The 23,540-nt window shown below is 39.6% G+C and overlaps 1 protein-coding gene across 1 annotated transcript in view; it reads left to right on the top strand.

Moving 5' to 3' along the window:
* Positions 1 to 23,540, top strand: part of LOC126088449 (piezo-type mechanosensitive ion channel component) — a 724,612-nt gene that overhangs the window by 442,945 nt on the left and 258,127 nt on the right. The window contains exons 27-28 of the mRNA XM_049906591.1: positions 5,202 to 5,362; positions 12,132 to 12,179. Coding sequence (XP_049762548.1) covers positions 5,202 to 5,362; positions 12,132 to 12,179 — 209 coding nt within the window. The remainder of the gene's footprint in view (positions 1 to 5,201; positions 5,363 to 12,131; positions 12,180 to 23,540) is intronic.

The following is a 23,540-nucleotide window of genomic DNA, read 5'->3' as shown; positions in this document are numbered from 1 at the left end:
ACCCTACCAACACCCCGCACCCCTACCTTCTACCATCTTCCTAAAATTCACAAATCTAATCATCCCGGCAGTCCCATTGTAGCTGGTCACCAAGCCCCCACAGAACGTATCTCTGCCTACGTAGATCAACACCTTCAACCCATTACATGCAGTCTCCCATCCTTCATCAAAGGCACCAACCACTTTCTCGAATGCCTGGAATCCCTACCCAGTCTGTTACCCCCGGAAACCATCCTTGTAACCATTGACGCCACCTCCTTACACGCAAATATTCCGCATGTCCAGGGCCACGCTGCGATCACCTGCCACCCTACCTAAAACCTCTTTCCTCATTACCTTAGCCAGCTTCATCCTGACCCACAACTTCTTCACTTTCGAAGGCCAGACATACCAACAATTAAAGGGAACAGCCATGGGTACCAGGATGGTCCCCTCGTACGCCAACCTATTCATGGGTCGCTTAGAGGAAGCCTCCTTGGTTACCCAGGCCTGCCAACCCAAAGTTTGGTACAGATTTATTGATGACATTTTCATGATCTGGACTCACAGTGAAGAAGAACTCCAGAATTTCCTCTCCAACCTCAACTCCTTTGGTTCCATCAGATTCACCTGGTCCTACTCTAAATCCCATGCCACTTTCCTTGACGTTGACCTCCACCTGTCCAATGGCCAGCTTCACACATCCGTCCACATCAAACCCACCAACAAGCAACAGTACCTCCATTATGACAGCTGCCACCCATTCCACATCAAACGGTCCCTTCCCTACAGCCTAGGTCTTCGTGGCAAACGAATCTGCACCAGTCCGGAATCCTTGAAGCATTACACCAACAACCTGAAAACAGCTTTTGCATCCCGCAACTACCCTCCCGACCTGGTACAGAAGCAAATAACCAGAGCCACTTCCTCATCTCCTCAAACCCGGAACCTCCCACAGAAGAACCCCAAAAGTGCCCCACTTGTGACAGGATACTTTCCGGGACTGGATCAGACTCTGAATGTGGCTCTCCAGCAGGGATACGACTTCCTCAAATCCTGCCCTGAAATGAGATCCATCCTTCATGAAATCCTCTCCACTCCACCAAGAGTGTCTTTCCGCCGTCCACCTAACCTTTGTAACCTCTTAGTTCATCCCTATGAAATCCCCAAACCACCTTCCCTACCCTCTGGCTCCTACCCTTGTAACCGCCCCCGGTGTAAAACCTGTCCCATGCACCCTCCCACCACCACCTACTCCAGTCCTGTAACCCGGAAGGCGTACACGATCAAAGGCAGAGCCACGTGTGAAAGCACCCACGTGATTTACCAACTAACCTGCCTACACTGTGAAGCCTTCTATGTGGGAATGACCAGCAACAAACTGTCCATTCGCCTGAATGGACACAGGCAGACAGTGTTTGTTGGTAATGAGGATCACCCTGTGGCTAAACATGCCTTGGTGCACGGCCAGCACATCTTGGCACTGTGTTACACCGTCCGGGTTATCTGGATACTTCCCACTAACACCAACCTGTCAGAGCTCCGGAGATGGGAACTTGCCCTTCAGCATATCCTCTCTTCTCGCTATCCGCCAGGCCTCAATCTCCGCTAATTTCTAATTTCAATTTGCCTCCGCTCATACCTCACCTGTCTTTCAACAACATCTTTGCCTCTGTACTTCTGCCTCGACTGACATCTGTGCCCAAACTCTTTGCCTTTACAAATGTCTGCTTGTGTCTGTGTATGTGCGGATGGATATGTGTGTGTGTGCGAGTTAATACCTGTCCTTTTTTCCCCCTAAGGTAAGTCTTTCCACTCCCGGGATTGGAATGACTCCTTACCCTCTCCCTTAAAACATCCTTTCGTCTTTCCCTCTCCTTCCCTCTTTCCTGACGAAGCAACTGTTTGTTGCGAAAGCTTGAATTTTGTGTGTATGTTTGTGTTTGTTTGTGTGTCTATCGACCTGCCAGCACTTTTGTTTGGTAAGTCTCATCATCTTTGTTTTTAGTTATATTTTTCCCATGTGGAATGTTTCCCTCTATTATATAAATCCATACTCTGTTTATTTTGTATAAAAGTCTAAGCATGCTAATTTTTTTTTTTCGAGAATTTTTCAAATGGAACCGAGTGTAGGTAGTGGCCTCTGAACTGCCTCTTTCAAAGTTCTGTACTTGTATTGGATTATATTACCATAGTGAAACTTGGTACAGTTTCAGTATTTCTTGTATAAATTACAGTACTATCATTTTAGCTTAGTTTTGTATCTTATGTACTAAATTAATATAACCTTTTTTTATTTAGTTTTTGGCACAAAACTTGGTTTTTAATTAATAATTCAAAAAGTAAAGGAGATAGCTTCATGAAAAATTCTGCCATATGTTTTTGTGATAAACTGCACTTAAATAAAAGGTAGGAAAGCACTTTTGAGATTTTGGGAAAAAAAGTAGAAGAGGTGGCTTCATGAAAACTTCTACATCATGTTTTTATAACCAACTGAAATTGTAAAAGGTGGATTTTTGAAGAAACTAATGATTGGATTGTGCCAATATGTGAAAAGTTATGTAAACATTTAATTTCACACACAATTATTGTGCAGTTCTCTTCATGGCACACATTAGGCACTGTAGTGACATTGGCCGAATGATGGAGAAAAATAAATAGCTCACTTGCTTTACTAGACATACCTATAAATGCTTACTTCCTCACAGACTGTCAAGCAAAGGAATGGCTGCCAAGAAAATTTAAATAAAAGCCACAGCATAAATAAACAAAAAACAAAAAAAAATGAGAAAACATATTGAAGCATTATTACTCAAAAGACAACTGGTGCAAAATTGACAACAATAACTTGACTGAAGCAATAAATGACCTTATCAGTTTGTTGGTGTATGGTGAGTCCAACAACAGCAACAACAACAAAATAAAAAATGATGATTTGATTAATTTATTATGTGTGCAGTTAAGATAACTGTAAAGCAAGATGTGAGCCAGACACACAGAACATTCACTGTATGATTGTTTTAATCCTGGGTCTTGTTAATGAAATTTCCTAGTAACACATGAACAAAAATGAGGAAAGGCAACTGACCATGTTATTTGATTGATGCAGGGTATCTATACACACATGCTTGTCACCATGCAGATACCACAACACTAAATGTTTTTATGGCTTACAATGTGAAAGTCATTCCTGGTGAAAAAATAGTGGACTTCAATCTTTCCACACTTAAGTTCATAGTATAAATGAAAATCCAAGAGCTAATTATGTGTGACATTTATATACTTGTTTCTGTAGGCAATGACGATTGCTCTTGCATGTTTATTGCTAGCCATGCTGGTGGATCATTTCTGAGAAAACTTCAGGAACATTGCATGTAAATTTTATGATCATGTCATAGCATTAGGTGGAGATTTCAACTTACGAGCTGTAAACTGGGAGACTCAAGTTATTAATGTAGGTAGTACTATCCAGTCACTCAGTGAAAATACTGGCACTAAAATGCAGGAAGACAGAGAGAAGGCCAAAATACTAAATTCTGTTTTTGAAATTCTTTCACTGTGGAAAATTGTGCTGTAATTAATCCTTCCAGTTCTCACAATAAAACCAAAAGACAGATATCAAGATAAGTGCTCATGGGATAGAGAATCAACTGAGATTGCTCAATAGAGGAAAGGTGATGTGGCATGATGAAATACTTACAAAATTTTTCATAGTGTGTGTGGATTAATGTACTCCTCTTCTAGTAGCAGTCTGTCATACTGCTCAAAGTGTTTCGGAAAATGTACAAATCATTCCTGTTTTGAAGAAGAGTTGTCATACAGGTGCTCACAACATAGGCCTATTTCACAGATGTCAATCTGCCTATTCATGTACTCAGCCAGTTAGCTGGCAGTCATTCCTATATAAAACACTGTGCAGTGGTTGTGGGTTAATTTATTAACAATATGCATGTTTCTCTGTATTTTGTAATATAGGAATTACCAGCAGTGGGACTAGAGGAGATGGTAGTGAATGGTTGCACAGGGTGCAGATTAGTAGCAACAATTTCGGAATTAGGAACGTTGTTGTAGGTATAAAGGCTTGAGAATGACATGTGGTGTGACTAGGAAGTTACAGAAGTTAGGGGAGTGATGGAAGGTGACAGTGTGGGGAGTATATCATGGTGAGATGATCTCATTTCAGGGGTCAACTTGAGAAAGTCACAGACATTGCTGAGTAACGCATAAGCACATTCAAAAATTGGCTGGTACTGTATGACAAAGGAGTTATACCTGAGTTTTTGGACCAAGCAATGTGGGTCAGTGGTTAGCGCACTGGACTCATATTTGGGAGGTCAATGCTTCAAACCTGCATCCAGCCATCTTTTCGTTTTTTAGTTTTTCTTTGATTTCCTTAAATATGATCAGGCAAAGGAATATGGTTCCTTTGAAAAAGCGTGGCCAATTTCATTCCACATCTTTCCCTAATCTGATGGGACCGACGACCTCACTGTTTGCTCCCCTCCCCCAAATCAACCAACCAACTTGACCTTTTGGAAGTGGTAGCTGTATTAGTCAGAAATTGAGAGGTGGGAACTGCCTGGGAGATTTATTTGTAAATGATACCTGTGAGGTAGTTCGAGGAAACGAAAGTCTGGGAAAGATTTTTGGTAGAGATGTTGGTGGATTTGGTGGTGGAGTGATGTATTTGCCAAGGATATCTACGCAGTAGGGAATGGACTGTTTAATCTGGAAGGGATGCCAGCTGTCAAAATGGAGGCATTGTTACATGGAATGTAATTTATCTGACAGTTTTTGCAGATGCACCTTGTGACCGTGATCATCAACAGCTGCCTTCTTAATGCTTACTTATTATCTGGAATATGTTTCATTACCACAGCCACAATTTTCTTTACTGATGAATATACACTGCGTGGCAATGTTGCTATAATTTTTCTCACAGATATGAACTACATTTATTGCTCTTGATCAACTGTCACATGAGCCATCTTTGCTCATTGTATTATTCTGCTTTTGTTGATGTGGTAAATTCCCTACATCACATCACCTGTTGTGTCATATTGGTGTTACCCTGCTGCCAGCTCCTGACATTACTAACTTCAAATGTAATGTAGCAAAAAGTTGTGTATTGTTTTACAGTCCACTCTTGAAATTATTTGTGTATGTGAATTTTGAGGAAAGTAAATTGATGTGCTCTAGAATTACAACTGTTTAATGCACAGAGGAGCAGAATTAATAGAAGAACTCAGACAGAAAAGGATCCGTGAACAACAAGAACAGGAACATCAGATACTTGAGAAAATAAAACGGAAGATGGAGAGAATCAAAGCAACTCAGCAAAAAGTTCAGGGAGCACTAAAGGAACCAACAAACCATTTTGCAGGTGAGTGTATTCATTTTAGAATAAATAAAGAAAAAAAGAGATAATTGATTTTGTGTTACACCAAGTATCTGCTGTTGTTTGAGGCACTCATTTTAATGACAGTGTAGACAATATAACTGTTGGTTGTATGTTTAAAAAACTGTTCAGTCTGTTGTGCTTAAGAAATTATTTATTTTAAAATATAAACTTATTTATAGGTAGTAAAGACTGTCTCTTTCTCCTGGTTAGTGAGAAGCTTGAAATTTGACATTTTGTATGCTCATCTATTTTCTTTTTAATGGATTGGAAAATATTTCATTAGATTGTCTCTCATGAGAGATATAGTGGCAAGTGCTTCACTGACTTCTGATTGACAAATTGGGATTGAAATGTTTTGTTTCTATAATATGTCAGTTCATTGTAAATGCACCAACTATTAGCTTTTGACTGATAATTGTGAAAATGGTGTATTACATTTCTGATGACTTTGCCAGGCTGTAGATATGTGAACTATTCCAACATCATGGTACGAAATGGATGGGTAAATGAACTATTGTAATGAGGATAGCGGTATTAAAAATTTAAACTAAGACTTAAACATCCAGTATGGTGCATAGTGTGCTGCTGCTGCTGCTGCTGCTGCTGCTACTACTACTACTACTACTACTACTCCTCTACTACTACTACTACTACTACTATTAAATAATTCACAAATTTGTATGTATTCAAGTGCAAGGGCTCCTCGAAATCAGTTGTTTGGATGATATATTATGACATCATATTTCTCTGTATACTTTGATCAAAATCATTTCAAATCTGTTCTCCATTTTTTTTATACAATATTCTTTAGTAACATGTTGAGAGCAGATGTTTTGGAATTCAAAATACTTTGAATGAATGAACAGATTCCACATAATGGTAACATTTTGTCTATATCCCACATTTTACCTTCAAGGCAGGCTTTTTTGACACATTCAGTGGTGCATACTGCTGTGCTAATGCTCACACCATTATTGTGCGCACCAGTCCTCCAGTCCTACCATGGCTGAATGTGATATATTCTTGTGCTGAAAGCCAAAGCAATAAAACTTTTGACAAACCTGCTTCTTGGTTTAGCATTAGCTTTTTATTTGTGAGTGTCGAGGTATTTACCCTAGCTTTGAATTTGGTTTTCATTAAATGCTACATGCAAATGTATTGTGACAAAAAATTGTCTATAGCCAACATAAATCTGATAACAAGAATTTCAAGGTGGAATATAAATAATGGAAGGAATAAAAGTAACACCTTATCATATTATTGATGGATATAAGGTAGTCTACAGACACTTAAACAAGGCTGAAAATGTTCCTAAGCTTTCAGGTAATGTCCTCATTCAAAGCTAACTAATACAGAACTCTCTCTCTCTCTCTCTCTCTCTCTCTCTCTCTCTCAACCAGCCAACTACATTTCGCCATTGAAGCACAGGTACAATGTATTTGTTGAGGACATTGTAGCCATGTAACTGTGTCGTCTTGTATTAGTTAGTGGTGAAATTGTCTGAAAGCTTAGCATTGTTTTCTGATTTGTTTGTGTGCCTAACGACTGCTCCACATTTCAACTGTAGATCAAGTTGATAGTCTATTCATTTCATTGTTCGAGTATAATAGAATTTATTATAACAAGTTAGTGGTTTTCCTGTTAAGACATACTGAAGTTTTTTAATACTGTAATTCATGTGACAAATCATGTCTCCAAATAAGTATGATCTTAAATCAGCAGTCCTCTTTGTGAAGAAATTTTTCCATATTTTGGTACTGAACACTGTTCTGTTTAATATACCAAGGTGAACCAAACAAATGGAAACATAGTCCCATTCTTGACGTGTAATAGACTGTTCATGTAAACAAATGTGTGGTACATCTTTCACAGCTCAGCCATTACTACTGGGCAACTGAATCGTTTTGTGGTGGTTTCTAGTTCTGTAGCTGCATGTTTGGTGGAGTTGGTGGTTTCTAGTTCTATAGCTGCATATTTAGTAATTATGGAGATTCTTGTGCCTAATTCAGAATCAGCAATGATTCAGATCACTTATAGGTGCAAGTGGGGTGTCAGATTTCTACTTTACTGGATAAAAAGGGAGGAAAAAAAAGATAATGTGTTCATTTCAGCTGTATAAAGTGAGGTTGTATTTACTGCACAACTGTTATGTCCAGTGTGACATGCCAATAACATTTGGTCTGAAGTTTCCAATTTAGATTTTCAAACTTCCTTTGTAATTTACATTAGAGACAATTATGGATTATTTCATACCCTGTGAAAATTACTATTGGGGTGCAACAATATGTATCCCTCAATCAAAGTAAGTGACTGACAATCATGGAGGAAACTATGTTGATGATTTGATTGCTGCAGCAGTGAAAGTTGTGTGTTTTTATTCTGGATATTTTGACATGATCCCTGTTACTATGCACAGTTTGGTGGTAATAACCGTATCATTACTGTGCACCATCACAACTAGTTCCATAAGTTCTGTCACATAAATAAATAAACACTGTGTACAGAAACAGTAGCAAACAACTGAAATGAGAACTGCAACTGTTTTGTTACTGGCTGCAAGTGTCATCTGCAACTGACAGTAGTTAACTGATTCTTGAGAGACTATAAAATATGACTACAGTGAAAGCAGCTCATTCTCTGGTTAATTGCTGTTATGGTAGCGTCATGCAAACAGACAGCTGTCAATCAATTTGTTGTTCTGATTCAGCTGTAGGAGAGAGCATCAGGAAATGTTATACTGCAGCATCAGATAGCTGCATATTAAATTCTGCACTTAAAATGAGCTGAAGTAGAAGGCTGTTTCAGACAAGTCTTGTCATAGCAGCTGCCTAATAGTTGTACTCCATGCTGGTGGTCACTCTCTCATTGCTGTGATTATAAGTATCCAATCAGATATTGGTGCACCATTTTATGTCAAGAACATGAACCTTGGAGTCCTCATAGTCAGTGTAAATTTGTATACATCACATAATGTTTTAGCTGTCAATCTAAGTTTGGTTCACCTTGAAATGTGAATTATAGTTAAGAAAGAGGGGGTATTTGAAAATAAAATGGTGTTAAAATAAAATGATATTTAAAAAGGAAGAGTTATTGTTTGCTGAGCATTAACATGACATTCATTTCTGACACAGCCGCCCCACTGGCTCGTTCCTCGAGAATGAGCTCTCCAGAGTCTCCACAGGGTTTCCACACACCTGTGGATGATGAACTGCCACCTCTCACACCTCGTGCAGGCTCCCTTCTGCAGGCACCAACCCCCAGTTCTGCAATAATGACTGTTTCACTCGATGGTTATCTTGAGCCCCAGCGTATGTCATTTGGGTCTCCCCCGACATCGGAACTACTTCCCCGTGCACCTTCCCTTGATGATAGTTTCCCAGTGTTTTCTCCTCCACCGTATGGGACAGTTGTAAGGCGTCGTTCGAGCCGAAGGCAGTCAAGCATTGGCCCTCCGTGGATGCCCAACCTGACAACTCCACGGCAGTCTGTGTGCCTGTCATCGCCGCAGTCCCATCACGCATGTAATGTGAACCATTAATTACCTGATACCATTTTGGTGTAAATATCACAAATGCTTGCTTTCATCATAGTTGTCTATTCTTGCTACATGAGGTAGCGGCAAGTGCTGATTTTTTTATCTCCTCTCAAGAAATACCACAGTGAACCATGCACAATATATATAGTTAGAATTTAGTTTATTCTGCAGCACTAAATGACTGCTTTTGTGAGCATGAAACATGTACATAGCATTGTAGCTGTATTAATCTCTTCCTTCTACACAGATTAATCATCATCGTGTTTTGTATTGAGTGTTCTCATTTTTACCACATTGGAATGAATGTCAATAGCCACAGAGATACCATTACTTTGTCATCATATGGGTAAACAGTACATGAAGACTAACACAGCATAAGACAGAACATGACAGCAAATTTATCAGTAGAAGAAATAGAGTGAAAATAAAACAAGAGATCAAGATAATATCATATCAGTGATTAGTCTAAGTGAATATGATCAGACATCAGTGAATGCCAGTTATATGTTTGGGCAAATTACTGTAAATTACTATTTAACTTTCATTAAGTGGTATTCCTAAGCTAAGATTTTCTCAGTTATTGTTCTTTACCAAGTGGTGGCGTTTCTGTTGTTTAGCTTTGGGGAGCATGTGGTATGTTAGGCTTGGCAGTGAGCTCAGTTTTCTGTTACCCAGATGGAAGATAAATGTTGCACCTCTGCACAAAGTTCTTCCTCCTTTAGTGCTCCACAGTGCAAAAGTAGTTCATTGATAGAAGAGAGATGGATTCTGTTTGTGATTCAAAGAAGAAAAAGATCATTTCTTCTCCCTGTGATTCATCCAAACTAGGCTACTATTGTTCATAAGTCATGAATGACAACCAGCAATATAGAATACTGCTGTGTGAGAGTTGAGTTTTCAACTCTTCAGTTCCACCTGATAAGAACTAAACAGTTGTTTGTAATTTGAGGTTTTCAACAATCAAATCCAACACCGCATCAAATATAGATTGTTTGAGTGGGTAAGCTAGGGAAGGAGTTTGGAAAGACAACTGCAGATGCTCAGCTGTGAAACATTTGACTATATGTAAACCTTGCCCTTGGAGGGGGGGGGGGGGATCTGATATTGAGGATGTAGCTTATAGTGTCAACTACAAACCACTGGAAAATCATTAATGTGCTGAAAGTAAATTGGGCTATGGAAGTTTGTTTTGATATTTGTACCATGATAATATTTTCCAAAAAGGTTGTATGCTGACTAACACTTGGTTTGAGTGACATGACATTGATGAAATGTGCATCAATTATGTTTAATTAATTAGTTGTGACACTTATATTAGCACATGGCAACAATCTTGAACAACAAACTGACAATGATTTTACAGTGGATGGTGCAGGTACTATGTTGGTCCAAATTCCAAACTACTGATCCTCCTGAAAATGAAATTAAGTCCAGTCTCTTCTGCTCTGACTGTGATATAGTGTTAACTTGTAACAGAAGCTTCAAGAAGTGGAGAGCACTTATTAAAACCAATATTCCAATTAATAGCATATAATTCTATAGCAAACTAAATATGCAAAAGAGAAATAATAATAATAGCAGTGTAATGAGTGTATACAGCCTTACTAATTAAATGAGTCCAATAGGGTGTAAAGTCTGAACCATCAATAGTGTGGAGATAATCAGCTATTCAAAATTTCACATTCTAGAATTTCATTCCATTATCCTTCAGGTATTTGTTCTTGTAACTTCCTTTACTAAGGAACGAATTGGTGCATCACTCTCGTACTATCTCTACTGAATTTCTTCCTTTTCCTTCCTCTAAGTTGCCTTTTTAGACTAAGTAAGAAATTATCAGTTCTCTGTTAATGCAGTACTCTATCATTCTCTCACATTTCAACTTTGTGTCTTCATCTGAAATCACACTTTCTTTCATCTGTTTATTGTTGTGTGTGGTTTGGGCTCTGGTTTGTCTCTCTCTCAGCTGCTTCTTTTATATATATTGCATTGTCCTTGATTTCTGTAATCTATTTAAAGCTGCACTTACTATTCTGTAATTCCTGTATTTTTCTCCAGATAATTCTGTTTCTGATGTTTTGATTAGTTGTTTGAAGGATAAGATGTGTTTATTCCGGATTGTTCTCATTATTGGTGCCATTTCTTTCTAGATTGTGTTCTTAGAAACTAGTCTCCATTGTCTGTTTTCTTGATAGTTATGCATACTGTAAGTTCATTGCTCAATGAGGGAAGGGGGATTGATGCAGAAAGTTGAAAAGGAGGGCAGATGACTCATAACCCAGGTTCTGAAGGTATGCAGCTGCTTCACAGACAAGGGGAGTTAAAATGTACTACTTTTCTTTCTTTAATTTTTTAGTGTAGTTCTTCATTCATTGTAAAATATTTTACTTGTCTGAAAATAGCAACAGTCTGGAAGAATGATATTCACATTTGTGTATAAGTAGTATGAGCTAGATTTCATGTTACAAAGTCAATCTGCAAATTATGAAGTGGCCTAAAGCTGTAGATAACAACTTTAAGTGTTGTGTATCTTGTATCAGGTTGTTTTATGTGCCATCTATGAATCAACTCAAACTGACAATAATTTTTCCGTATTTTGTTTTGAAGTTGCCCAGCTATTTGTTTGTTTCATATCAGTTCTGTGCCATTTGTAGTTTCTATGTTAATTCCAACATCTACATATCAAAACACTTGTTTCACACTCATAAGAATGATCTGACTATCTTGCAGTTGCTGTAGTTGCTGTGGACTAGATTATTAGATATTACTAGATGTATGATGTATTTATGAAAGTTTTGTATGTCTGGTGAAGTCCTTTCAGTGTAATTTTTACTATTTATGCATGAGGGCTTCTAAAATATTGTGGGAGTTAACCTGTTATGAAAGGGATTGAATGTGTTATCCTTGGTTGTGTCTTTGTGGTGTTACATCCCTATGGGCCATCTCAGTTTTTATATTTTATATTTTCTGTGTTGTTGTCAAATTTAGAATTTTTGCTCTTTGATTGCATCAAAGTAACTTTCATCCATTTAGTTATCTTTAAGTTTATGATCAGGTGAAACATCAGAAAACCAGTTGTGTTTTTGATTAATAATTTGATTGTTTTAGTTAATTTAATAAAATCTCCGTACTACTTATAATTTCTTCTCAAACTTTATTTGGTTAATATTTCTGTTTCTGTTTCTGTTTTGTTTTACTTTTTATTGTTTTTATCTCTAGAGGGTGAACTCGGGCGACAGCGCAGCCGTGCATTGTCTAAACGTGCTGGTAATATTGTCTGAAACATTACTGGCATTAGTGTGCTTGTTATGGGGTTGGTTATGGATTGTTATAACATATTTAAATATTTTGTTTTCACTAACCAGATGGTGCCAATTAGAAAGAGGGGAAGTTTGCCATGTGGAGAGGAATATATTACATCTGTGTAAACCTTATATAATGTACATATGTTGCATGCCTATTTCAGATATTGAATTTACTACATAAAACTATACATCTTGTACATACAGGTAGTATTATTTGCCTAGAAGAAACATTTAATAGGTATAAGAAATTGCATTGAAATTAATACTATTTGTCATTTTGTTGTTCAGTACAGAATAGATAGAGACTGTATATATTAGTGCTGTATTCCAGTACAGTTATGGTAAAACTAAAAAAAAAAAAAAGTGTTAGATCAGAATATCTCCTCACTACTTATTTGGCTGCTAATAGCAACAGCCCACATTAGCAGCCAAATAAGGGGTGAAAAGAATTCTCAGTATTTATACAGTGGTCACAGTACTCCTGTGAGACTTAAAGAAGCTGTTACACATTGCTGATTGTAATTTTAGTTTTATCTGATATGATTCATTAATTGAGTGGATTTGTTCTATCAGTTTCTATTTCTTTCTAGAATAATTTGATTTTGTAGTTAGTATTTATTTGAAATCAATAGAATTTTTCTGAAAGTTAATCAGTATGAACAAAATTTTGTGTACCATTAGAACCTGCCATCTTATTTCAGTTTCAATAAAGTGTACATTCTTTGTACAGTTTGTCTGCTGAGTCACTCAGGTGAAATGTGGAAAGAAAAGTTGCCCATAAAACTGATTACAATGATTATGAAAATAGATTGCTACTCATCATACAGAGGAGATGTTGAGTTATAGACAACAGAAAAACTGCTTTGAGCTTTCGACCGAAGGCTTTCTTCCAAAGTGGTAAACACGCACACATTCACACAAGCACTTAGGAGGCTGAGGTCAGGAGGGGGAGGGGTAGCAGGGTAGGGGTGGTGGATGGTATCCATTGGCCTCACTGCCCCAGCCACCTCCGCCATACACGGATTGCTGTCCCATTAGGCACAGTTGCTATATGCAGTCCAACCTCAGCGACCAGAGACAGTGGTTCTGTGTGTGAGCTGTGCTGTGGTGAAAATATATACACACACACCAAACAAGAAAGCGATGGTGTGCTGATAGACACAATAAAAAACATACTGTCTGTGATTTACCAACTGACATGTCTACACTGTGCAGCCTTCTATGTGGGAATGACCAGCAACAAACTGTCCATTCACATGAACGGACACAGGCAGACAGTGTTTGTTGGTAATGAGAATCACACTGTGGCTAAACATGCCTTGGTGCACGGCCAGCACATCTTGGCACAGTGTTACACCGTCCGGGTTATCTGGATACTTCCCACTGACACCAACCTATCAGAACTCCAGAGATGGGAACTTGCCCTTCAATATATTCTCTCTTCCTGTTACCCACCAGGCCTCAACCTCTGCTAATTTCAAGTTGCCGCTGCTCGTACCTCACCAGTTATTCAACAACATCTTTGCCTCTGTACTTCCGCCTCGACTGACATCTCTGCCCAACCTCTTTGCATTTACAAATGTCTGCTTGTGTCTGTGTATGTGCGGATGGATATGTGTGTGTGTGTGTGTGCGCGAGTGTATACCTGTCCTTTTTTCCCCCCTAAGGTAAGTCTTTCCACTCCCGGGATTGGAATGACTTCTTACCCTCTCCCTTAAAACCCACATTCTTTTGTCTTTCCCTCTCCTTCCCTCTTTCCTGATGAAGCAACCTTGAGTTGCGAAAGCTTGAAATTTGTGTGTGTGTTTGTGTGTTTTTTTATTGTGTCTATCAGCATACCATCGCTTTCTTGTTTGGTAAGTTAACAGCATCTTTGACAAAGATGCATTGGTACGTTGATAGAAACAATTACAAACACACACACAAATTTCAAGCTTTTGCAACCCACAGTGGCTTCATCAGGAAAGAGGGAAGGAGAGGGAAAGACGAAAGGATGTGGGTTTTAAGGGAGAGGGTAAGGAGTCATTCCAATCCCGGGAGTGGAAAGACTTACCTTAGGGGGAAAAAGGACAGGTATACACTCGCGTGCGCGCACACACACACACACACACACACACACACACACACACACACACACACACACACACATATATCCATCCGCACATATACAGACACAAGCATTTTGTAGGTTAGCATATCTCAATTAGTTATCCTGTATATATTTGTTTCTGTGTGCCTTTGTACTATATTGTCTGTGGAACACTCGTCAACAACCAGAAGAAATCTCTTTTCAGTAGACTCCACTTTTTCACTTCATTATACCAAAACAGATAACCATTGTTCTGTTGAATTGTTGCCTCGTTTCCTTTCTCTTTCTACTCTTCAGCAATATCAGTTTATGTCATACCTTTGTTATTTGTATGGACAAGTAAACTGCATCCAAAATGTGTGAAGTACAACAATTTTTCTATATAATATGTAAAAATATGATCTAACTCACAGTCAAGAAGTAAAAGAGAAAGCAGTTGAAACATTGGAACATAGACAAGGAGTTTAGAATTTGGACTGCGTTGCAAGAACATGAGACAAGTAAATAATGGCACTTAATACTTTGGAGATTGGCCACTTAGAAGAATATTGGGCCTAGGAAATTGGCCATTTATGCTGTTATTTAAAGCATTACTGGCATGCATGTAATTGATGTATTGTCAAGAGTAGTGCATACTAAAAAAGAACCAAGCTTTAAGATTTATTTTTCATATTTACTTTAGTTCTTTGATAGACAAAAAGTTTTAAAATAATGATGACAGAAAATATAAGTATAATTATCCTCCAAAGAAATAAGAGTGAGGTGAATTATTCAGCAATTTTTTCCTCTTGAGCTGACATAATTTCTTACTCATGCAACAAACATGACATATTTGTAGCAGAATTTCAACAAACAGCAAAACCTAATGACTACACGTATGAAATTACGTCAGTGAGTTATATTGGCTCTGCCATTCATGACAGCAGCTGATGTGTTTACTGATGTTTCTTTTGAAATAATGTTTTGTTGTTGTTGTGGTGGTGGTCTTCAGTCCAGAGACTGGTTTGATGCAGCTCTCAATGCTACTCTATCCTGTGCAAGCTTCTTCATCTCCCAGTACCTACTGCAACCTACATCCTTCTGAATCTGTTTAGTGTATTCATCTCTTGGTCTCCCTCTACGATTTTTATCCTCCATGCTGCCCTCCAATACTAAATTGGTGATCCCTTGATGCCTCAGAATATGCCCTACCAACATATCCCTTCTTCTAATCAAGTTGTGCCACAAATTTCTCTCCTCTCCAATTCTATTCAATACCTCATCATTAGTTATGTGATCTACCCATCAAACTTTAGCATTCTTCTGTAGCACCACATTTCAAAAGCTTCTATTCTCTTCTTGTCTAAACTATTTGTTGTCCATGTTTCACTTCCATACATGGCTACACTCCATACAAATACTTTCAGAAATGACTTCCTGACACTTAAATCTATACTCGATGTTAACAAATTTCTCTTCTTCAGAAACGCTTTCCTTGCCATTGCCAGTCTACATTTTATATCCTCTCTACTTCGACCATCATCAGTTATTTTGCTCCCCAAATAGCAAAACTCCTTTACTACTTTAAGCATCTCATTTCCTAATCTAATTCCCACAGCATCACCCGATTTAATTAGACTACATTCCATTATTCTTGTTTTCTTTTGAAATAATTCTGAAAAATGACAACAGAAGACAGCACCAATCAAGGGACAGTTAGTGAGACATTCACACTTTGTTCTCATATGAAACGAGTTTAGTTCTTGAGTGATAGGGGGCTTGTACGTGAAGAAAATTGTGGCCCAACATATACTCAGTCTTTTTAACACAAAGTTGTGGCATAAGCTATGATTGGGCTTTGTCTCTAAAGTGTTAAAGGAGTAACTGGTGTGCAAACCCAGTTGTTTCACCTTGAAAACAGATGTAATAAATACAGTGAAAAAAGCATTAGGATTTCAGAAACCAGAGTTACTGGTCTTATTCTGCAATTTCAGTAATCATAAACAATCTCAGTTGTTATTTTCAGCATTTTTACTTCCACTTTTGCTGCAAATGAAGAATTCTGTGTAGCCTGTACAACGAAATTGGCAGATTGGCAGGAAGAGATAATGTCTCATCACTGTACAGATCCATCAAGATCTTCTTTATGGGCAGTGCGGGTGCCGAGAAAAACCCAGGGAAGGGCTGCTGTCCGTGATTCAGGATAGCAAATTAATGCCTCTTTTAATGTGTGGTTTTATTTTCAACAAGCCCATTAGACTGCTTGTGATATGCTGTGGTATGAAAACGCTGGTAGCCACAAAGATGACACAGCTCATTGAATAGAGAAGACTCAGATTGTCTGCCCTGGTCAGTAGTGAGCGACACAGGGCAGCCAAAATGTGCGATCCAAGTGTTGATGAAAACTTTGGCAACAATCTCAGCAGATATATCAGCAGTAGGTTTGGCCTTGAACCACTGCATAAGTGTATCAGTTGGTGACATAATGTAACACTGTCCATCTGAGACTGGAATTAGTCCTATTTATCACCGTGGGGATTGGGGGTCCTGAATTTGCCAGGAGGGGGGAGGGGGGGCTGAGCATGGTGGCCTATTTCACTGTGTTGGCACGGGATCCATGCTCTGGTCCACGTGGTGCATTCTTTCTGCATATAGGGCTATATGAAACGTTTTTGTCACCTGACGTACAGCAGGTCGTACCACACACTGTGCGAGAGTGTAGATGAGATTGAAGATTTGTCTGCAAAAATGTTTCGGGACAGCTGGTCAGACTTGGTTGCATAACACATCATGCCAGACTGTTTTGGGAAGCCAGGAAAGTTGTGTTGCTCAAGTTTGCGGCCTGTGTCTGGGTCATGAAGGAGATTCTGTAAGTCTCCATCTGAGTCTTGCCCCTTGTCGATCTAGTTGTAATCAAGCCGATCAGAGGAAGATGTGATGCATGACAAATTGTCTGCAACAATGTTGTCAGTGCCTTTGACATAGTGCACATTGGTTGTAAACTGGGAAATGAAGTCGAGGTATCAAAAATGCCTGGGGGAGGGGTCTTCAGACGGGTTGCATAAACCGTCAGCTAGGGGATGGTGATGCATGTAAACAATAAGATGTCTGCCCTCTATCTCATCTCAAAAGTAGCAGATGGCCTCGTAGATGGTGTGTAGCTTACAGTCAAAGGTTGACCACTTATACTGAATGTCTGAAAGCTTACGAGGGAAAACCCGCAGAGGCTGGGGAATGCTGACTACCGCCTGTTGTAACGTGGCACCAATAGGATGTCACTCACATCCACTGTTATAGTAAGGTGGGTGTCAGGAGATGGAAAAGACAGTGTAGTCATGTGCAGTAAGTCACCCTTGATTTTTTAAAAGGTAGGATGTGTCACTTGAGACGGCATTTTCCCGCAGTATTCTTCCTGCACAGGACTTTGGTCAGGGGAAGGAGAGTCTCAGCTGTGTGTGGGATGTGTCTCCTGTAGAAAACCTGCATAACTGTTGGTAGATAAATCCAGAGGGTGCGGTCAGGCATCAGTGTAGGATCACTCTGCAGCCATGGGCATCACTGAAATGAGGACGGCAAGTTGCCTCCTAGGGTTTCTTCATGCAAACTACTTGTAGTTGCTGTTCTAAGGAGCTTTAGAGGTGCTGCACAGCCAGGCCTTAGTCGTCTCAAATTTGTTGTGAGTGGATGATGCCAGGAATAGGTCACTGATTATGCCCATGTCACATAGAGTGAGCCATACTGCTGGAAGGTCGGTATGGAATGGGGGCAGCTTAAAACAAGGCTGGATGGTGTAGAGACTGTCCATGGCTTTTACGTCTGTGACTGTCCAGAGCATGGCGTTGACCAACATGGCCGGCATGGGAGCAATGGAGCATATAGTATTATGCAGTTGCAGCATCTCGTGGAAGCGCCTGTCTGGTAGTAATGCAGAAGCATGCAACGCAGACAGTGTAGACGTCATGTCATATGGAACATAGACCTTGGGTAACGTACTGTACTGATGAGGAGGTCATGCAAATGAGTATTGTGTGGCTCAAAAACTGACACGGCTTGCATGGGATTTGTAATGCTCAGTCCATCAAACAGATGCATCCCGTCTCTGTGAGTGGTGTATAAGAGGCCAAAAGTATAACGCGGCTGACATGGATGAGATGTCGGACATGGGTTGGCACAATGTAGATGGAACAGGAAGCAGTGAATGCTGCAAAATTTCATGCCTATACAGCTTGTTAGCACTGTACACAGAATGCATCTAAGACCTGTGAGATGTGAGGTCTGTGGTGGTGGTTGGGTTAAACATGGTATGTGGTGCAGGAGGGGTATAGCGCTCCATGGTGACCTAGTGACTATGCGTCACCTCTGACTGACAAAATAAATATCACTGCCATATGCATTAGAGTGAACAATAATATCTCTGGTGGTTTCATATGTGTTGAACTTCCAACTGGTGTAGAGCACGATGTAATTCAGTCCAGTAAATAAAGTAAGGATGTGTCTACCACACTCCATGTATCATTTATTATGTATGGACTCCCAGTGGTACCTCATTTCCAAAAGTGAAGTTAGACATTTCTCTTTGCAGTCTGCAAAATGTCTTTCTTGATAGAAGAAAGAATTGAAATTGTGGAAGCATATGTGAAAACTGGTTCGATCAAGGAAGCTCGCAAAATTTTCGAAGTCAAGTATCCAGATAGAGGACTACCAGCAAAGATAGCAAATTTGTACACCAACAGATCTGTGCAAAATGTAAAATGACAAAGAATTCCTTCAGCTCACACACAGAAAGTTATTGCAGACATTCAGTGAAGAATTATTCAGAGCCCAAAGAAGTCTACATGTAAATTAGCCCAATAGGCACATATAAGTAGGAGGAGTGGCCAGTGGATATTGAAAAGTTCAATTTGAAGCCATATTGTGGGATGGTTGTGCAGCAGCTGCAGGAGGATGGCAGTCAAAAAACATGTAGAGTACTGCACATGGCTGTTGAATAACATCAATTATGGTTTGTTAGACCCTTTCCATTAAATCATGAGTGATGAAGCATGTTTTCATGTTTTCAGTCGTGAATTCACAGAACGCAAGGTACTGGGCAATGGACAACCCTAACATTGTGTGTCAGCAACCATTCCATGATGAAAAACTCCAACGTTTGATGCAGTGTAACAGAAACGTTTTTACACTACCCTCAACATGGTTGCATGTATTGAAATTATTGATACATTTCGTGCCTAATCCACTGAATATTAAAAAAATTCTGCTTCTTCCAGTAAGATGAGGCATCATACTACATGTCTGAGGTACCCCTGGAACAAGTCTAAGATGTCTTCACTAAGGAACGTGCTATTGGCAAAAATTTATGGCCGCCACATTCACCAGGTCCGCAGCTCATGGTCTTGTGGCTAGGGTTGCTGCCTCTGGATCACGGGGTCGACTCCCGACCGGGTTGGGGATTTTCTATGCCCGGGGACTGGGTGTTTGTGTTGTCCTCATCATTTCTTCATCATCATCTTCATCATTCTTCATGATAGTGGTTAAATTGGACTGCGTAAAAAATTGGAGTGTGAAAAAATTGGGACTTTGTAGAGGCGCTGATGACTGCACGGTTGAGTGCCCCACAAACCAAACATCACGTTCGCCAGATCTAACAATGTAATTTTTTCCTGTGGGGACACTTGAAGAGAAAGTTCTATGAAACAAATCCACACCCAATACAAGAAATGGAAGCCAGCATCACTCATGAAGTTGCCACCATCGATATCCAAAGTTTACGCTGGGTGTAACTGAATATGCTCGGATGTGCACAGCTGAGTATTGATGTTGCATGGGATCACTTTCAGTATCTTCTAGAAATATATTTTTCACTGTATTTTTCATTGTAAATAAATGGTAATTCCGTTTCAGACCTTCGTTTCTGTAATTACACTGCATTTCCTTTGTACTTACACGGGCTATTTTTATCTGCCCCACCCTGTGTAATAAAGTCAGCACACAGGATAGACACATAATAAAATTGTGAGTATTCTGTAAAAATCGTCTTTTGACAGAGCTTTACATTCCTGGTGATGTCATGTAAATAATCAGTTTTGAAAATGTAATGTAATTAGATAGGTCAAGAATCTACTCACAAAGTGGTGGCAGGGGAACACACATATAAAAGGTATTACATATACAACTTCTCAGAGTCAGTGGCAACTTCCTCAGGCAGGAAGAGAGTTGAAGAAAAAGGACTAACCAGAACCCCTGGGTCAAAGGAGACTACCCAGACAGGATGAGAAGGAAAGACTGATTGTTGGGATGGCACTGGGCGAGATATGGAAACCTGAGAGCTTACAGGTGGAAGCTGGGATAGTATAAAAGACAGAGAATAATGCTAAAACATCATACATGATTTAATGAGAGTGAAAAGCTAAGTACCTTGTATTTCATAATGGTGGGAAGGGAAGACAAAAAATAGACTGGTCAGAAAATGAAAGATGTAGAAAATTAAAATGAAATGAAGAAAGGAATAGTTATTGTGAAGAAATGCTGAGACCAAAGAAAGTAATGCAAATTAAGGGCAGGTGGTTGGCAAGAACCAAGGACATGTTGTAGTGCCAGGGGCCACCTGCAGAGTTCTGAGAAACCGGTGTCTGAGGGAAGAATCCAGATGGCACATATGGTGAAACAGGCAACAAAATCATGATTGCTATGTTGTAGTGCATGCTCTGCAACATAGTATTCTGTGTTGCCAGTATTCACTTTCTGTCTGTGGCCATTCGTCCTAACTGATAACGTGGTGGTAATCCTGCTGATGCAAAAGGTTGAAGAGTGTTTACATAACAGCTGATATATGATGTGTTGTTTTGCAGGTTGCTCTCCCTTTGATAGTATATGTTTCTCCAGTTACAGGGCAGGTGTAGGTGGTGGTAGGGGGGGATGCATAGGGCAAGTCAAGCAGTGGTGATAGTCACAGGGGTAGGAGTCATAGTGTAAGGAGAATGGTGCAGAAGGAGCATAGGTCAGACAAGGATATTGCGGAGATTGGGATTGAAATGAAAAGTTATTCTAGGTGTGGTGGGCAAAATTTCAGACAGAATGGATCTCATTCCAGGGCATGATTTTAGGAAGTCATGGCGCTGTTGAAGTAGCTGATTAATACATTCAAGACCAGGATAATACTGAGTGACAAGTGGTATACTCCTAAGTTGTTTTTTAGAAGATTCATATGTAACAGGATTGGATGTTGTAGGAAATCTGCTTGTGAACTAGGCTAATGTGATAATTATATCCAGTGAATGTTGAGGCAATAATGGTGGTGTATTGCTATAAAGAATCTGCATCTGAACAAATGCATTTGCCTCGAACACCAATCCTACGAGGAAGAGAACGTTTGATGTGAGGAGGATGTCAGCTGTCAAAATCTCAGTACTTTTGTTTGATAGTAGGTTTCAAGTGAACAGAAGTGTGTATCTGGCCTTCAGTGAGGATGAGATCAACATTAAGGAAAGTGCAAGGAATTCAGACAAGGACCATGTGAGATGTAAATCAAAGCAGTGGATGAAGGCTTATGGATCACAAGAAAGCCCCCTCCAAGCAACCCATGAAAAGGTTAGCATAGGAAGGAGCAAACTGTCATCTCCTTTATGCCTTATGTGCTAGTAAGCCTTGCCCCCCCCCTCCCGTACCACCTAAATTAACTGACACCTTGCCTACATCTTTACTAGTACTGATTTCTGTGCATGGATATGGGTCCATTCTTCCGATTCTTTAGCCAATTTGTTAGCAAAAGTGACAGCTATTTTGTTTCCCACCCTCCACTTACCTTGTTTATATGTAATTCTTTCACTTTTTTGTGCATTTGGTTTTTACCTAACTGTTCTGGTCAGATTACTGCCATCTCCTACATTACTTTATTTGCCAACCTGGTGGTTTACATTTTCTCCTATGACTTCCACTTTCTGTTTGCTCAGTTTTTAAAATTTTGCTCTTTCCACAACTTTTGCTATTGATTTTGTTTCTTTTCCAATCATTTTTTCATATCATAAAGGCCACTTTTCTGGTGAGAAATTCTTCCCCACTCACTATCTCCTCTTAACCCTTGACTGTTCTCACAATTTTTGTATGAATTTTGATTTTTCTGGTCTTTTTCCTTGCTTTTATCCCATTTTTCTATCTTTTTCCTCCCTCTGCTTCTCTTTCTTGCCACTCTCACCATCTCTGACACTCCTGATCCTCTTCTCTTGCCATAATGAATCGCACCACATACTATATTCATTCTTTCTGAAAACATGTTTTTGCACTATCAAAATTAAGGTCCCACATTATGTTTCTTGAAAGCTGCTTGTCCCTTGGTGTTACTCCAAAAGGCCTAACATTGAAAGTCCTTATTTCTGGATGTAATCCTACTCTACTGTGCACCAGCCTCCCACCTTTTCCTAAACTACTTCAACAATTGTGTTTCCTTTCCTGTCCCTCTGGAGCTCCCTAAACGACCACACCATCAACCACTACTCCTCCTGGAAAAACTGAGAATCCCCAACATCCTTAACATCCCCAAGCCTTCACCACTGCCTCACAGGCCAATAACAGCTCATAATCACAAAAACCAGTCACAACAATATAGCATTCTCGATCTCTTATCTGAAGCGCTCTCCCCTCCTGAATTATCTGTATTATCCAAGGGTCTCATTTTCAGCTCTAAACCTACATTTAATCAAGCTGCTTTCCTTCAAAAGTTATGTCACTGGAAATATCACTTTGTAACCCAATCTCAAAGTCTTTCCAAAAGCAAACATGACATTGAACCCTGCCTTGAACAGTTATGACCATGATACCCACTTGATCCACCACCACTACCTCAAAAGCTTCCCTTACAAGCCTTGTAATAACTCCTCACATCCAGCACTGCTTCACACCCTAAAACATGTCTCTATCATGTCCTCTACAGAAGTCCAGGCTCTTTATTCACAAAAATCTGATGACTCCATCATTCTCCTCCCAGCAGACAAGGGATCTGCCACTGTGGCACTTGACCAACAGGAGTATGTAAATAAAGGTCTACACCAGCTGTCTGACACCTCTACATACAGTATCTGCTATCAAGAACCAATACCTGTGATTCAAACTTACATGCAGTCACTCCTTAAAACCTGAGGCCCCCTAACACCTCAATCCATAGAACTTCGTACTGCACCCAAACCATGCACACCCACATTTTACCTTCTTCCCAAGATCCACAAACCCAACCATCCTTCTTGTCTCATAGTTGCTAGCTTC

The sequence above is a fragment of the Schistocerca cancellata genome, chromosome 6, assembly GCF_023864275.1.
Source record: "Schistocerca cancellata isolate TAMUIC-IGC-003103 chromosome 6, iqSchCanc2.1, whole genome shotgun sequence".
In the NCBI taxonomy this organism is placed as follows: Eukaryota; Metazoa; Arthropoda; class Insecta; order Orthoptera; family Acrididae; genus Schistocerca; species Schistocerca cancellata.
This window is presented reverse-complemented; position numbering and strand designations above follow the sequence as displayed.